The 18,406-nt window shown below is 36.2% G+C and overlaps 2 protein-coding genes across 3 annotated transcripts in view; one reads left to right on the forward strand and one right to left on the reverse strand.

Annotated features, from left to right (window-relative positions):
* LOC113682667 (syntaxin-5) lies at positions 1-16,278 on the reverse strand. Its single transcript, XM_027199835.2, has 9 exons — positions 15,941-16,278; positions 14,803-14,882; positions 12,711-12,766; positions 10,297-10,409; positions 9,498-9,572; positions 8,423-8,479; positions 7,328-7,549; positions 5,468-5,589; positions 1-2,521 (listed from the first exon to the last, which is right to left on the reverse strand). The coding sequence occupies exons 1-9, from the start codon at positions 16,106-16,108 to the stop codon at positions 2,362-2,364; spliced, it is 1,053 nt and encodes a 350-aa protein (XP_027055636.2). The 5' UTR covers positions 16,109-16,278; the 3' UTR covers positions 1-2,361.
* Positions 16,126-18,406, forward strand: part of LOC113682666 (G protein-coupled receptor 137Ba) — a 9,096-nt gene continuing 6,815 nt past the window's right edge. Inside the window, exon 1 of one of the 2 annotated variants that reach the window (XM_027199833.2) lies at positions 16,126-16,943. In XM_027199833.2, coding sequence (XP_027055634.2) covers positions 16,494-16,943 — 450 coding nt within the window. In that variant the 5' untranslated portion in view covers positions 16,126-16,493. The remainder of the gene's footprint in view (positions 16,944-18,406) is intronic. The other variant, XM_027199834.2, reaches the window with a different exon arrangement.

Raw genomic sequence — 18,406 nt, forward strand, 5'->3', positions numbered from 1 at the left:
TTTGACACTTCTTTGTGTTTATTTGAAGAAATCCACTCAAAGGGCAGATGACACCATTCATTCTAGGTCTAAAGAAATCTAAATTACAGTTCTGGTTTATCCTACAGCGAGAAAAAATATAAAGTTGGTGCCAAGCCTTTGGCTAAATACTTCCCACCTAGCTCCCTCCACGCTTGAATATCTTTTTGAACATCACTTTGAAAATCTTCTCCCTCCACTCTTGAACATCTTTTTTTTCACATACAAACCAACATGTGAATATTTCTTTCTCTATCGCTTACATCTTTTTCGATGCTCTGTATGTCATAGTCGAATGATAAGATTTAAACTATTCTCATAATAATTATAAATTGTCCATTAGACTACTTTACTAAATAATTTCTTATTTTCAGTAAAATGGCACAGTACGTAAAGCTTATATGGTAGAATAGTCCGAAACTTATAATCATTTAAGTCTCTTGTTTCCTCCTTTTCAGTCCTTTATAGGTTGCTTAAGTTCGACTGGCTCATGAACAAGTTAGACATCTATTCCCCTTCTTGATTTCACCTCTTAAAATTAATGGAAACAAATTCATGTCATACGTGGTCGGAAGCAGTACTGAACAGCGTTTGCGTATTCTTCCGAAGGTCAAATAACAACAAATCCAGCTTTACATCATCACTGCAGGTGTAAACCCTTTTTTATTCGTTGAGACTGATTTTCACCAGCGACGGAGTCAAGTCAGATTCGTAAGAGCGATTCCGACGTGGTGAAAACTGAAAATAGGAGTCGTAAGCAGAGTCATAAGCTCGACTGAATCGAAGTCAGAAGAATCAGAACGGTCTGATTTTCATCCGATTCCGCTTGTGACTCCGACATTTTTGATCTTGTGAAATCTGGATTATCGGAGTCGCAAGCAGAAGCGGAAGGACCAGCCAATCGCAATGCCAGTTCTCTCGCCCTTCCCGTACAATCTTCCGCTTGCCAATCCGACTCTTCAATTTTCATAGCATCGAAAGCAGCATTTGATTCCGTCGGTTTGATTTCCACTTGATCGTTTCGCGCAGCACTCCTGATTACGACCCCGACTCCGTCGTAAGTAAAAACCAATTTTTAGAATATTGCAACGCGACGCTGTCCAACTATCGCAGAGGAACCAAACAATACTTCTACGCAATACATGCTTTCACGTAAACATTAAAAGGAAAGGACCTCCAAAGCTAACCTTTAACCTTCAGAAGTGATTGATGTGTAAATTCTGCTCGAGATTTTCAAACACTACCTAGCACAGGCAATCAGAATAAACAAATAAAAGATGTATACCAACTAAAGAGTGATATTATCTTGATGTAATGGAAACAAATGGCAGTCACAACAGTTAATTAGTAATCGCATCTTGGAAGTAAAAGGGTTACCAGAGATTGTTTAATAGTTTACATATATCCCACAAAGAAAACTAAGAAAAAGATTAATCAAGAATAGAGAGTCAAGAGGAATTTTTCTAGTTAATCTTTTCCGTTTTTTTTCTCTCTTTAGTTCCTCTTCTTATTCTTCCTCTCCTCTCCTGGAAAGTTTCGTGATAATATTATGATTATACAACAATAGAAAGGGGGCAACCACTCTTGCCAGAGAAAGCGATTATCGATTATGGAACAAATTTCCAAGATAACACTTGTGCATGAGAACGTCAATTGCTGAAAATTCGCTTGAAACTTTGTTACCACTAAGTTTTCTCGAACATGTCCCACCTCCTAGTGGTTTCCTCTAAAGGATGATTGTTTCTGATATTTGATATTTCGAAATCGTGTACAATTAAAAAATCACTTAAAACACAGTTCGAAAGCGAACCTCGGGAGAAATTGGCTGCTGAAACGCATTCTGCTGGCAAGGACAGTAACAACAACTGAACGGTATTACAACTAACTTGGCTAACGATTTTTAACTACACTTTTCCCACACCATCTTTAAAATTACGTTATACACATTTTGATCTTCTGCCATACATATTTGACCATTTCCTCCAGATCTGTGCCGTAGTAGTATAATATTGTCAGTAGCAGAAGGGTGATAACTGCAAGCCTTTGACCCACGACGAATTTCTCGATCGATTTTTGACAGCTCCTTTGACAAGGTTTTATAGTTGCAATCCACTTTGGCTAGTTAGGCATGCCGGTTACAGTTGCCATGGTAAATCAAAGATTTCCTGCTAGGCACACGCCAGTGTCAGCTCCGCCCTTCATATTCTGGAATTTCCATTTGTGGACATCAAATAAACCAACTTTAACCAATAAGTACAATGTATTTCCGAGAAGAAGAGAACTCATCTCCGTAAAATAATATAAAGAAATGGGTGAATTGGAGAGTTCAAGTTCGAGAAATATTCAAGCCATGAAGACAACGAAAACGACGAAGAAGATGATGAGAACGCAGAATATTTTTATAATTAACCACCTATTTGAGGTCACTGACTGAAAATACTTCAACAGTTCGCCATGTGCGGCCTCAACATTTAGTTCTGTTTCTTCAACATTGGCATCAATCCTGAAAGAAGATAATGGATCATCAGAATTACAGTAACTACGCATTGAAAAGTAGACTGACTTTCAAAGTGAGATACGACTTCTCATTAATGCACGTATGGAGTTTTCAGCATGCTCATCAAACATCTTTCCCTACACTTGAAAATACAAGCATGCTCCTACCTCTGTACAATTTCAGTAAGGTTTAAAATAAAAGTGTCCCATACATTTGAAAGGAAAAGAATCCTGTTTGCGACAACAACTTCGTTTACCAACAACCTTTGCTTGAATTTTAGTTTTAGCTTTGTATCAGATTGATTGATAGGGTAGCACAAGTTTCCTCGACCAATAACACAGCGAAGTAAACCAAAAACGAAACAATAACGGATCAACCTATCTTGGAGTTGTCCTGACCAAACAAAATTCGGATCAGCCTATGTTGCAATTTTCCACACAAAACAAAATTTGGATCAACCTATGTTGCAATTTTCCACACAAAACAAAATTCGGATCAACCTATGTTCGATTTTTTTCTACAAAAAAATAAAGTTCGGATCGAGCTATATTGCAATTGTCCTGACAAAACAAAATCCGCATCAACCTATGTTGCAATTTTCCACACACAAAAAAAAATTCAAAACAAAATTCGGATCAACCTATGTTGCAATTTTCCACACACAAAAAAATCGGATTAACCTATGTTGCAATTTTCCACACAAAACAAAATTCGGATCAACCTATGTTGCAATTTTCCACGCGAAACAAAATTCGGATTAACCTATGTTGCAATTTTCCACACAAAACAAAATTCGATAGACGTGCCCTCGCATGTGAGGACCTGTTTCAGTCGAAACTCGCACGTACATTTCTAATCGTTTTAGGCATGCCAAGACAGGCATCCCTCCTCTCTAAGCAATAACGGATTACGATCGACACTGAAAAAGGCTCTTTAAAAAGCGGCCGATTGGTACACGTATGGAGTCTTCAGCATGCTCAACAAACATCTCTCCATACACCTGAAAACACAAGCATGCTCCTTCCTCTGAGCAATTTCAGTCAGGTTTAAAATAAAAATAAGTCACATACATTTAAAAGGAAAAGAATCCTCTTTGCGACAACAACTTCGTTTACAAACAACCTTTGCTTGAATATTAGTATTAGTTTTGTATCAGACCGATTTATAGGGTAACACAAGTTTCGTCGACCAATAAAATAGCGAAGTAAAGCAAAAGCGAAGCAATAACGGATCAACCTATGTTGCAATTTTCCACACAAAACAAACTTCGGATCAACCTATGTTGCAATTGTCCTGACACAACAAAATTCGGATCAACCTACGTTACAATTTTTCACACAAAACAAAATTCGGATCAACCTATAGTGCAATTTTTCACACAAAACAAAATTCGGATCAACCTATGTTGCAATTTTCCACACAAAACAAACTTCGGATCAGCCCATGTTGCAATTTTCCACACAAAACAAAATTCGGATCAACCTATGTTGGACTTCTGTCTACAAAAAAAAAAAAAATTCGGATCAACCTATAGTGCAATTTTTCACACAAAACAAAATTCGGATCAACCTATGTTGCAATTTTCCACACAAAACAAACTTCGGATCAGCCCATGTTGCAATTTTCCACACAAAACAAAATTCGGATCAACCTATGTTGGACTTCTGTCTACAAAAAAAAAAAAAAATTCGGATCAACCTATGTTGGACTTTTGTCTACAAAAAAAAAAAAATTCGGATCAACCTATGTTGGACTTTTGTCTACAAAAAAAAAAAAATTCGGATTAACCTATGTTGGACTTTTGTCTACAAAAAAAAAAAATTCGGATCAACCTATGTTGGACTTTTGTCTACAAAAAAAAAAAAAATTCGGATCAACCTATGTTGGACTTTTGTCTACAAAAAAAAAAAAAAAATTCGGATCAACCTATGTTGGACTTTTGTCTACAAAAAAAAAAAAATTCGGATCAACCTATGTTGGACTTTTGTCTACAAAAAAAAAAAAAAAAATTCGGATCAACCTATGTTGGACTTTTGTCTACAAAAAAAACAAAAATTCGGACCAACCTATGTTGGACTTTTGTCTACAAAAAAAAAAAAAAATTCGGATCAACCTATGTTGGACTTTTGTCTACAAAAAAAAAAATTCGGATCAACCTATGTTGGACTTTTGTCTACAAAAAAAAAATAAGAAGAATCAAGCTATATTGCAATTGTTCTGACAAAACAAAATTCGGATCAACCTATGTTGCAATTTTTCACACAAAACAAAATTCGGATCAACCTATGTTGCAATTTTCCACACAAAACAAAATTCGGATCAACCTATGTTGCAATTTTTCACACAAAACAAAATTCGGATCAACCTATGTTGCAATTTTCCACACAAAACAAACTTCGGATCAACCTATGTTGCAATTTTTCACACAAAACAAAATTCGGATCAACCTATGTTGCAATTTTCCACACAAAACAAACTTCGGATCAACCTACGTTGCAATTGTCCTGACACAACAAAATTCGGATCAACCTATGTTGCAATTTTTCACACAAAACAAAATTCGGATCAACCTATGTTGCAATTTTTCACACAAAACAAACTTCGGATCAACCTACGTTGCAATTGTCCTGACACAACAAAATTCGGATCAACCTATGTTGCAATTTTTCACACAAAACAAAATTCGGATCAACCTATGTTGCAATTTTTCACACAAAACGACTTCGTTTACAAACAACCTTTGCTTGAGATCTCGAGAGAAAAAAGCCTCGAGAGATGAGGCTCGCATGTCTCAACGAGGACCTGCTTCAGCCGAAACTCATACACATCATTATGAGCATGCCAAGACAGATAGAACTTCCTTGTCTCAAATCGAAAGATCGCTTACTTTCATGATTTCGTCAAGAACCAAATTTTCAGATGTTTTAATAAATATATGAATAACTTCCGAACCTTTCAATCTGTTCCTCCTGTTCTTTAACCATGTGAGCGAGCTCTTGAAATATACTTCCAAGTTCAACAATCGTCGATTCAATGTTCTCCATTGCATTCGCCCGGCTTTGTATGTACTCGTCCTGTTAGACAATTAAGAGAAGGAAAAAAAAAAAAAAGGATTACACTGAGCCAAATAATTCTCTACACTAAACCAGTCACAATATATGTAGTCAGTACACAGTTGACAGGGTTCGATCGCCGAGACGGTTGAAAAATCAATTCTGAGCCTCAATAACCCAGATATGACACTAATAGATGTATGATGCTTGGATCTAAAAATATCACGAAAATGTATATGTTAAATTTTGGGATTGACTGTATTGCGAATAAGCGACAACGTCGGCGATGCATTTTTAACGCTAAGCAAAAGAAATGAAGAGAAAACAGCACATCTTCAGATTACGAAAAGACGTTTTATCACCTATTAGTACGTTTCACGCCCAATAATGCATGTGGGTAATCGCTAAGCCACACGAGACACTTGAGTAATTTCCCGAGTTTCGTAGGGAGCATTTCCCGAAAGACACGTGTGCGAGAAAAGCGTGGTACAAACGTCAGATTTAGAGCAGTCAAAGTTGTTTGGTTAGTTTTTAACTAAACTGGAATATCTTTTCATATATTCCTTAAGATAGGACCAGTCCATTACCCTCGTTGCTCGACAAAGGTAATTCGTAGCTCAGTTCCGTTCCGTTTCTATCATGCTTCATAAGACGTTTGTATGTTTTGTCGCAACAAGCCGACTAGCAAACGGTTTGTTTTCTCATCGAATTTCTGCCATGTATTGCTTTCTAGTTTTACGGTTCTTTCTGCATCCTGTTATGGAAATTAAAGTTGTTGTAATTCTGTCAGCTATGTATTCGTGAATTGTTTGAATCGAATTTGGATCTAGTTATCGTCGAAGGGTCGCCGGTGAAAATGCATGCAATGGTGAAAATGGCGAGTTTGATTAGAGTTCCAAATTCAGTTGGAGCAAAGGTTACGTTCGCTTTTTGTATGGGTTTTGGCGAAACCTCGTGGACGCTTCCTTCTTAAGTTTTGGCGAAAGCGCACGCGTTTACCATGTATGGGGCTTACAGAAAGCTTATATACTCTTTCACCAGTGGTTTTGGCGAAAGTTTCAGTTGCCCAAGCGTTTTGGCGAAAGATTTTACACATTTTCACAACGGATGTTGGCGAACTCTTTGCTCAATTTCGCCAAAGCTTTTGGCGAAACCACTAGCTTGCTTGCATTATTAGTCTTGGCGAAAGCTGTTAGGCGAACAATTTTGCTATTGGTTTTGGCCTAAGCTATAGTAGGTCCACTATGTTGACGAATGCCACATTAATAAACAAAAACGCTAAGCCCAAATCACCATATTCGTCAAACGCAAGGCATTTAAAGGTTTGGGCGAGTTTCACAAATGTGACGACTTCGGAATATTTTCGTCAAATTCATCTTTTTTTCTTTTTACTCGTTTCGTTCTCCTTAAAGATCAAATCTTTGAATATTTTATCGCAATGGTGAAACCATAGGGTTTGGTCCAAAAAAGAGCATGTTATAAGAGAATCATACTCAGCCTTTACTGTGAGAAAAGGGTCAAAATCTATTCAACAACCGTGAAACTCTGACCTCCTTTTGAGCGGTATTCAGCGCATTTTATGTTCCCTCCTCTTAATTGAATAAATCATACAAAACTGGCTAATTGTGAAGAACACCTCCTTGAAAAAAACCTGTCAGCCGACAGGCAGCCTTCAGTTGCTCGAATGTCGGCCAACAGGTTTTCCAGGGTGCTGCTGCTCCCTTCACCATTATCTAATATTATGGTCATCGTTTCTAACCTGTTGTTCAACCAGCTGCATTTGGCTCATATCATTAGACATTAGGGGTGCGGAATCCATGTGATCCATATCTATGGCCACTGCTGAGTCACCGCCTTGTCCCAAGCCCCTTGCTACATTAGATCTCTGCAATACAGAGCCTGATAATGAAGATGGAGGTAGGCTGTCCACTGCAGCACCTTGGGAGAACTGCTCTCTTCTCTCCTTCTGCTGTTTCAGATTCTACATGAATAAAAGGAAACAATAATAAGCCAGGAATCGATGTGGATTGTACAAATACCGTAACTATGTGCTTATAAATCTTTCCACCCCACAAATAGTGGACTAGTAAATGTACCTTTTCCTCACATTGTCCACTTGTTATCCATCAAGCAGGTGGTAAGAAAAACCAGATTTAAGCTAGATTATTTTCAACCTTATATTGAATGAAACCGCCAATAAAATCTTGTAGCTACGTGTCGCAGCAACAAAGAGAACGCAGAGTTAATGCACATGTACAAATCAGATTCTAGAAGTTGACGGACATATAACGTCTGTGCATAACATAAGTATTATTAAAATAAAATTTCGAAATAAATTTTAAGAGCACCAAATGAAGAGTCACCTCCATCTCAACTTGTACATGTATCCTTAAATTCAGATACAAAATATACATGTGTAAAACTGGTTCACATTGCAAAATATGTCTTCCTCTCAGAAATCACGGTTTGCAATGTTTTTGTTTTCAAGATTAAATCTAAAAACAAAAACAGCCAAATGTGAATAAACCTGTCCTAATAACAACATGCTACTGGGTCATCAATCTACACATGTGAATATTCAAAAGGTACATTCACTATGCAAGTGAGGATATTATGAAAATTTTGGTGGTTCATCAATGTCCATATAATAATTTGTCTAAACCTAAACTGGTTCTATTAGGCTAAAACTGACTTAAATTGAACCTTCCCACCAAGAAGAGCATCCAAGCTTAATTCAGATTAAAAACTTGGTATAACTGGAGAAAAACAAGTCCTTGAGAGGCTTTAAAGAGAGACCTCAGTATGGTACATTGTAACTTGTAGCATTAGACAAACAGAAATTCATGATATTTACCTCAGTTCTTACTTCCAGGACACCTTTGAAGTCCTTTGACATTCTTGCTAGTTTTGACTGCAATGATGATAAACTTTTCTTGGTTACATAAGATTGATTAATGGTACATTGTCAAACAATTTCCCCGTATCTCACAAAAAAAGTGTTAATACTGTAAGTATGAGACAAAGTTACAGATTCTATTATTAAACATGTTTCTACACTGCAAATCTGAAATTTTAGATGCCAAATGACTAACAGAACTTCTGGTCTAGTTCTCATGACCAAAGCAAGCACAAATGCTATCATGCATACAATTTATGTTACAGTTTTTTTAGTTTTGGATCAACTAATAGTCCCCTAGTTGATACATAAATTTTATTGTCATCACTTAAATCTGCTAGATTTTGTTTTGGTATTTTAAGGAGAAATTCTGTTTTGGTCACACATGGGAGTTAATGAGCTAACCCTTTAACTCCAAAGATCTGATTGGTAATTCTCCCCTCTAGCTGCTACACATATTTTTAAAATTAATTATGAGAATTTGGTGCTAGATCAAGATGACAACTTTTACCTGATAAGTTTGAATATTCTCGTTAGCTGTTTGCTGGATAATGTAAGGGAGAAGTTTCGTGTTGACCACTTCTGGGAGTTAACCCTTTCACTCCCACAAGTGACCAAGACAGAATTTCTCCTTACAATATCAATACAATATCAAGCAGGCAGGTGATGAGAATAGAGAAGAATGTCAATCATGGGATGATTAGTTGATCCAATACCAAATTCTCTGAACTAACATCATAAGAATTGTATGGCAGATAGTAAGGAGAATTCTTAATTAGATCTTGGGAGTGAAAGGATTAAAGGGTTAAAGGAAGGTTGGCATTTCAAATGTAGCTTTCAGTGAATTTTTTAAGGATTGTACACTTTGGTTTTCTAAGCAAGAATCTACAGCCTAGGGGTTGGTACACATTCTTTCTCACATAAGAACTAACAGGGTACAGGAACCTAGAGGGCCCTGAATATACCTAGACACCCATCATACATTTTAGAGTGTTATCTGGCTAAATAGCTGGAAGATTCTGACTGTACATACCTGAAGTGATAGTACTACTGTACTTGAGTGGGTCTGTAGATGCCTCCCTTGAGTACTAGCCTTAGATTTCACCAGCTAAAAGAAAAAAATTCACATTAAAGCACCATTAATTTGCTTTTACAGCTGAAGGTGACCTTAAACCTTTAAAAGAAGCTCTCACTGGAAATAAGGTTTAACACCACTCAACAGCAAGAAATACAGTGTGTATAAGCTTTTGCGTATTAAAAAGAGCTCCTTTAGGAGGTACATGTATCAAACTTACAAAGCAATAATCAACTTTACCTTTGTGATGTTCTTGCTAATTTCAATTACAGACTTTCCCCTTTTTCGACAAATAGCATTAATCAAAGCAAATTAGCGGTATGTTTTCCAGATGTACACACAGATAAGCTGCACCCCTGATGTTGTTGTGTTGATAGGAATGTTAATTTTTTTTAAATACAAAATTAGTACTAGTAACCACTATAAGTGAAATCTGCATCTGGTATAGTTTTTCAGGGAAAATATATATTAATTATCTGATCTTGTTCCCTATCATGCAGCAATCTACATGTATATATCTACATGACTGTACATCTACATCTATATGTTAACCCAGCTATAGGTAGAGCAATATCTGTTAACAATGTTGAACACTTGGACTATACATGTATCATGGAACGATTTGACAAAGCACAATAACAACATGACTGCATACTCTTTCCCACAGAATTTGCAGTACCACACATAACAATGAGGTAAGTGCAGGTGTTGAACATAGATTAGACATGCAAAATTAGTTAATGTAATGTGAAATAACCTCTTGTAACTGGGCAATCTGCTGGTTTAAACCAGTAATATCCTGTTTTATTATGTACGTCAGTTCCTGGATTTCCATGGGTCTGTCATCAAACAATGATTTCTTCTTGGCCACTGGCAAAGAAAAGAGAAGGAAAATGCATCAAATACACACTATTACCTTGCATGGGTAAGTTTAACTCATAAATTTCATTTTCTCATATATCTGTTCCATAATACATTGATATATAAATCACAAGCATCATCAAAATGTGGTACAATTTAAAATCGTCTGTGACTATACAGCTCTAGGTGGCATGCAAGCTGCAAGCAAGTTTGTAATTGATGTTTTTACCGCATTGTGATGTCTCCAACAGTCTACATGTTCTAATGAACAGATGGGCAACAACATTAAATCTATTTGTTTTATTATAAAAAAAGAAGAAAAATGTTGTTGCTGGTGACATCAACTCTGGCTTTGTCCTCCAATAGATAACAAATATAAAACACTCAAAAACCATGTATAAATAAGCTTATTGTAAATTAATCAACCACAATTCATAATTCATCTCAGTGTCCGTGGACATTTACACTCTACCTTGCAGTGCACCTTTAATGCTATCCCTTGTTTATTACATTATAGTATACCAGTACACGATATCTAATAGTACAGACTACTACACTCTCTGTAACTAAACTAATGGCAGTGTCTATGTGTTTATCATACAAACTCATCATGTTGCCACATGTACATGAAAAACAATATTATGTTCATGAACATTATTATCACAAAAAAATTGTTCACTCATAAGTTATGCAAGGCACATTATCAGGTTTTCTCTATGAAAAAAAAAGTTCATGTCCAATAGCTCAGGGCTAGTGGATTTTTCCATCAGACTAGTGAATTCTGTGCTTTACTTGCCCAAAGGGCAAGTGAAGATTTTTGGAGAATTACAATTACAGAAGTACTGCAAAACAAATGTTTTAAATTCCTAATAAATTCATGCAGACCGAAAATCACTCGGACAAAGTGAAATCTGCATAAACAAGACTAGGTATTGCATTACATGTCAGACAAGACATACTGAGATTTTGCACATAAATTAAAAGCAGGTATTGAAAAAAACTTTGGAGGTAAATGTTGCCCATGACTAATTCAAACTAGGTCAGAGAAAGCTATTAAATTTTGTCTAAATTTTGCTTCATAATCATTTGTGAGGAACGTAAACAAAAGGTTTTGATCCTGAGCTCCAGTGAGAAATTTATAATGGTTTTAGAAATTGGTAACATGCTTTTTAACCCTTTAACTCCGATGAGTGACCAAGACAGAATTTTTCCCTACAATATCCATACAATATCAACCAGATAAGTGATGAGAATAAAAACAAATATCAACTTGGGGATAATTAGTTGATCAAATACTAAATTCTCTGAGTTAACTTTACAAGAATTGTATGGTTGACAGTAGGAAGAATTCCAAATTTGATCTGGGAGTGAAAGGGTTAATATGGTAAATTCTAAACGTAGGTGTTTGTTGATTAAAATATCTAGAACACATTGTAATGTTTTCACTTTTCAGGAAAATCTTTCAGAGGAAAAGTTGCCAGAAATGAAACAAACATTTTTGTTCTTTTGAAACCTAAAATCTTTAGTTACTTGTATTGAGATGAACCATAAATTCCCATAATTTTTGTTTGCATAATTTGTTCAGTGATGTGTGACTTGGCACTTGCACTTTCCACTTTTGCGTGAACTTGAAACCTGACTTGGAAAACTGTCTCCCAAACAAACCTTCTTCAGAAAATGATTTTCTGAATGCACTACTTTTGAATGAGAAGCAAACTAATGAAAGCTATCAAATTTTTATCCCCTTTAATAATATAAAATTTAAAATCTCCCCTGTTAGCTACTAAGAAATACTTTGGCTAAAAATTTTTTTTGGCAGCAAATTGGAGAATGAAGTGCTTTCACTAGCAGCTTTTCTTGTTGTGAGCATTGTCATTTAGTGTGTCCATTGAGAGCTTTGGTTTCACAGTTTCAATGCCATTTTTTCCTTAAAAAATGTATTTTTAAATTCTAAAAATTAATGTCTAAAATGCATGTCTAAAACTTTTCTGGGCTAGTAAAAATGACTTTCAGGCTAGTAGATGTTAGTTACAAACCAAAGCTCTTTGCACTCTGCTACAGCGGTATAATTAAGATGCATTATACCTTATTCATTACCGAATAACAGTTCAGTTCACCACACTGTATGGTCAGTACATCTATTTACTCGTTTGGTGTTGGCGTAACTTACAACATTCTAATAATTATATCAGAATTCACACAGTTTTCACAATTTTTAAGTATTAAGTACAATGTACATGCATGTTCTGTATGTCATTAGACTGAAATAAATTAAAATAGAAATGGCAAAAAAAATTCCTTTAAACTTACAGATGGCAAGCTTTTCCAGTTTAGCAAAAGTATTGCTGATATCCTTTCCAATGTGCCTAAATATGAGAAGGGAATGTAAATGTAATGGAAAATAATAAATAAAGGGATAGTTTCTAAAGAAACTGTGGTGCTGCGTCGGTGGGAGAGTATAGCAGGTAATTTAGTGTTAACAACTGGGTTGAAAACGTAAATTAGCCACCGTAAAGGGTTAAAAAAGCTGATGTTTCGAGCGTTAGCCCTTCATAAAAATTTTTAGCATACATGACAACAATTTTTGAAGGATACTATCGCTCTGACGAAGGGCTAACGCTCGAAACATCAGCTTTTTTTACCCTTTACGGTGGCTAATTTACGTTTTCAACCCAGTTGTTAACACTAAATTACCTGGAAAATAATAAAGCTCAGCAACCTAGCTATGCATAAACAGCAATAAGTATTTAACTCAAATGTTAGAGAGCTTCTCCTCTTCTCAGTCCTCAGTTCACATTGTTGACTCAATGAGTTTCTTTAAAACAATTTTCCATTGAGTTTATCAAAAAAGCAGAGGGTGCAATTTGAGATTGCTGTGGTTTTAGCCATTCTCTACACAAATCAGATAAAACACTAAATACAATTACACCTTGGTCATTTGCATTTTCCAGCACTTCAAGCAGTTTGCTTGTTTCAAATTTGAGTTCTCATTGGCTAATCATAATATTAACCTTTGTTCTGATTGGTTACTGGGATAACTTAGATTTTGGGTTTTTAGATACTCAAACAAACACTGCCCTTACTAATGAATTACTACGCATCAACTGTTTGCCCAAAGCTACTTACTTTTTGAATAGAATTCTGGGATATTATTAGTATACTACCACCAGGTTAGAGAGATTTTTTTAGTGACATGGTGGCATCTGTAGTAAAATTTTTAGCATACATGACAACAATTTTTGAAGGATTGCATGTAGGTTACTCTTTGGAATTTCAAACCCTGGGCTCCACTTGCTCCACCCTACAAGTGTTCACTTGGTAGTGTAAATTCAATCATATGGTTTCAGGGGATCTGGTAAGCATTGAGGGATAGTATAAAAAGGACACAGAGCTAGCTTTCACATGCAACACACCAGGAATAAAACAGACATGGCAACAGCAATGAATTTCTACCCACTGCACACTCTGGAAAAGTCCACTCTTCCTTTCGTTTCCAGTCTACATTCACAGTTGCATTTTTTTCATTTTTCATCTTTTTTTTTCTTTTCTATCTCAGACGTACACCAATCACATCTACTCTACTTACTTGAGTAAGTGTCCACAGTCTGGTAAGTGCCCTCCCCTCTCAATTAAGTTTCCCCCTTCCCTCCCCTTTCTCTACATGTATTGTACAAAAATATTAAGTCTGATATCAATCAAACAGGAATTCCCATACCAGGGCATAAAATTGCACCTAATACAGGTGCCAATGCGACTAAATTTTTCACTTTGACAACCAAATCCTGAAAATTAGTCGCAAAATTGGTGACTAGAATGTTTCATCACAACCTTACCTAGAAATATAGTGAATTCAAAAGATTTGCAAAGATAAATCTGCGGCAAACTTCCTTGTCAAGTTTGTTTCCAAAACAAAGCACATGCATCTCAATCAATAACTAGACGCCATCTTGGATTTAGGTGAGCTTGAACGCTGCATATCATCCATTCTAGTGTCCACTTTCTAGCATGTTGAAGATATTTTCCCTAACTTAATTTCTAGAATGATGACAGCGTAAAAAAAGGTTTTGAATTGTCTTTGAAAATGGCGACCAACTTTTTTTGAATTGGCTACCACTTTGAAGAATTCAGGAGCCAAGTGGCTATTGGAAAAAAAATTAACTTCATGCCCTGCATACAGCTGTGCATGGACTTTTTCAAAATTACGGGAATGCAAAAAAAGAAAGATAAATATTGTAGCAAGCTGGCAATTTTAGGAAAGCAAGTTTCTAGATAGTGGCTGAAAGTAGTCCCACTCCACTCTCACTCAGAGGGGTTTATATTTATTCCCAAATTTGATGGCATCCAGAATGACCCAAAGAAAAGAAACTCCATGAACAATAGCACAACCACAATATTTTCTTACTTGGCAATGACAAAAAATTGACTTTTCTGGAGTCCACCTTGGCGTTGGTGGTCATGCCTGTTTCCAGCAAAATTATTTCCCTGCAAAAAAGTTAGTCACATATTAATGACAGCACTGCTTGATAAACTGTATGAAGAAAATTTTTCTAGCTTAGCAAGGTAATGCACTTGACCATACACTTTTATTGGAGTTTCACAAGTTTATATATATACATGTATGAACCAAACCAAAAAATTTGATTTGAGGTAGGCCTGACAACATTTTTTGGTCAAAGAAATGATATTGTAACAGCTTTTATTGCTCCAGGCAGTGTGCCTCAAGGCCATACAGTTAACCCTTTAACTCCCAAAAGTGATCAACATGTGACTTCTCCTTATAATATCCATTCACTATCCAGCAAACTGGTAATGAGAATACTCAAAATTATTGTATGCAATTTGTTATCTTGATTTAACAGCAAATTCTTGTCATTAATTTTCAAGGAAAATTTAATGTGTAGCAGCTAGTGGGGAGAATTAACAATCAGATCTGAAAGGTTAGGGTTGAGTTTTCTTATCATTGAGCCACTGGCCTTGGAGCATGCTGCAGAGCATGAGTGAGGATGGTCAAAACTCCTGTGGGCAAATAGGCCATAGGCATGCTTTTGACATAACCCAAGATGGAGCTGAGAATTTTATAAGTACGTTTGCTCAGGGAAGTGAATGCAGTGTTTTAAATTGCAATTTTAAATTGGAAGTGAATGCAATGTTTTAAATTACAATTCAACACGTGTATCGTTGGCCTCGCCCTACAAGATGTTTACAGTGTATAATATTTAGATTGCTTTCTTTTTTCAATAACCAACAACTGTAGGCTAAAACTGTAAGCTGTAAGTGGTAATCACCTCTGAGTAAAAGTAGAACTGAAATTACTTGAAATTAAGCCATGGCCAACTGACAAGACAACTCGTTCCCCTTAAAACTCCCAATCGCTGAACGCTTAACGAAATGATAATACCTCATTCCTGAAGAATTCATGGCTCTTACAAAATGATTTTACGGACCAGTTTAAGGATTTTGAAGGGACTACCAACATCCGGCTTATCAGTCGAGTACTTCCCACAGACTTTTCCAAATACCGGCAAATATAAAGACTTTACCTGTCTTGATTGAAGTGATTTTACGGCGGAGATAAACTCCGAGGTTCTGTCTCTACATGTTGTCATATCCACAGTTATCGAACTGAAGTTATTTTCGCTTGAAAATTCCACTCGAGTTTGATCGTTGTCTTCACCGCTCGATCGTGTTCGGCGGCGTCTAGTGATCATGGGTAAATTACATCGGCGAAAATTTATCCCTCATTCCTTCCCTAAGTAGTTCCTAAGCTTCTGATAGTACTAGTGAGTCGTTTTAGACAAATCAAGGAAGGTAAAGGTAAGGAAAATTTGCGAGAAATATGTTTCGACACTTGAAAAAAGAAAACGAAGCAAATGGTGACGTAGAGGTTAAGGATTACCGCTGCTCGTCAACATTGTAGGCGCTAGGTCGAAGTGCAAAGAAACATGAATTTGGACCAAAATCATTCGTTTTCGATTAAAAAGACGAGCATCGTGTGATTTCGGTGAAAGGAAGAGGCAAAATTATGATTGATTTAAGCCATACCAGTCCATTTCCACCTCTGTTTGTCGCACAAGCCGGTCAACTTGAAATGTGATGGGGTTAAAGCCAAAGAACTTCATAGAAACAGCGCGTTCAGTTTACACTGAATATTCACCTGAGTCAAGTTACGAGGAGACGATGGCACGGCAAACTTCATTTCCGGCTAACTCTACTACTCCAGCTACACTTGGGCCTGGGATTTCAAGGCCAGCATATCTTGCTCTGACAATTGTTTTTACGACGCTCTACGCTTTGTTATTTTTTATGATAGTGGTGCAACTCTGCCTGATCTTATACCACAAACATCGCCGTTTATCGTATCAAAGTGTGTTCTTGTTCATCTACCTGCTTTGGGCTGCGTTGAGAACTACGTTGTTTTCATTTTACTTCAGAAATAGTGCACAAACAAACACATTTGATCGTTTTCTACGGTGGCTCCTGTACGCATTTCCAATCTACTTACAGTTTCTTACCCTATCTCTGCTGACATTGTATTTGGCAAAGGTAAGCTACTTAGATAAAAGACGTATACAACAGCAACTAAACTTTCCTATCACTCATTGACTTTTCATCTTTTAGATTACAAAGTTTACGTATTTTTAGATTCTTATGTAATTTCTACGCAGTTTTAGTTGTAAAAACTCAATTCTTTAAAAGGACAAAACTTAATTGCTATGCCTACGGCGCACTTCCGCCTTGTTCCGGTCACTTAAAATAAGACGTCAAAAATTAGTACCACGTACAAGGTAGGTCCAACATATCTGTGTTAAAGCGAAGATAGCATCCTTGCAGTGAGCTGCAGCTAAAACAGTTGCAGAAAAGAATTCTGAAAAACCCGATGGCAGTAGTTGGGTGCTTCACGCTACCAGTTGAGCTTTGAGGCCACATGTGTGTGGGGTTTCCGGAGTGAGGCACTGCCCACTACATCGAAGTAACAACTCATGAACTGAGACAAATTACTGTTAGAGACTTAACCATGCTGGAAACTACATGTCCAGAGTATTGTATGTGTGTTAAGCGACCCTTTGTCCAAATTTAGTGATTTTAAGTGTTGCTGAATCAATAATCTTCCAGTTTAGATGCAGGTGTTCACTTTTGAAGAGAAAATGAATGTAATGTTTGGGAAATTTCAGTTTATGAAACTCATATTAATTAATTGATTACCAAAATTATCTTTCCTTAAAAAATTAATTTCTAATTTGGTAAGGACATCAGTGATAAACTCAGATGCACCTTTTGTGCTAATTTCTTTGTTCTTGCCACATTTCGAAGTCATCTGTGATCTGTTAGGGCACAGATGCATGACAACAAGGAATATACTTGTTAAATATTTAGTTAGTAGAATAGTAGGTCAGATTGCAGTATTTTTGTAAGAATCTTACTAGATTTATGCTCATATGTTGACTGAAGAATGTCCCTTCAACTATTTTATTATAAGATACAACTATTAATTCCCCCATTGTTTACATTAGGACTCTCAGAGGACGATGCATGTAAAAATGAAATGTTATTGTGTATAGCCCCGTTACCTATCAGGACCAGTATAATTAATCTTTAACCCTTTAACTCCCATGAGTGACCAAGACAGAATTTCTCCTTAGTTTATCTATACAATATCATGCAGACAAATAAAGGGAACAAAGAAAAATATCAGTTATGGGAGTACTAATTGATCCAATAGAAAATTCTCCAAACTAACATAATGAGAATCATTTGGCAGACAGTGAGGAGAATTACTAATGAGATCTTGGGAGTTAAAGGGTTAAAATTGTTATTTTCTATGACTCAGAATATATGAAAATCATATATGTAATTTGTGGATTAAGAAATGAATAATGGAATCATTGTTCACAGTAATAAACAGTACTAATATGCAGTATAGTGAAAGTAAGGCCTGAAAAAATTCAGGCTTGTATGGGATTTGAAATAATAACCTCTGCAATACCTGTGCAGTGCCCAACCAATTG

The sequence above is a fragment of the Pocillopora damicornis genome, chromosome 7 (assembly GCF_964200805.1).
Source record: "Pocillopora damicornis chromosome 7, jaPocDami1.2, whole genome shotgun sequence".
NCBI lineage: Eukaryota > Metazoa > Cnidaria > Anthozoa > Scleractinia > Pocilloporidae > Pocillopora > Pocillopora damicornis.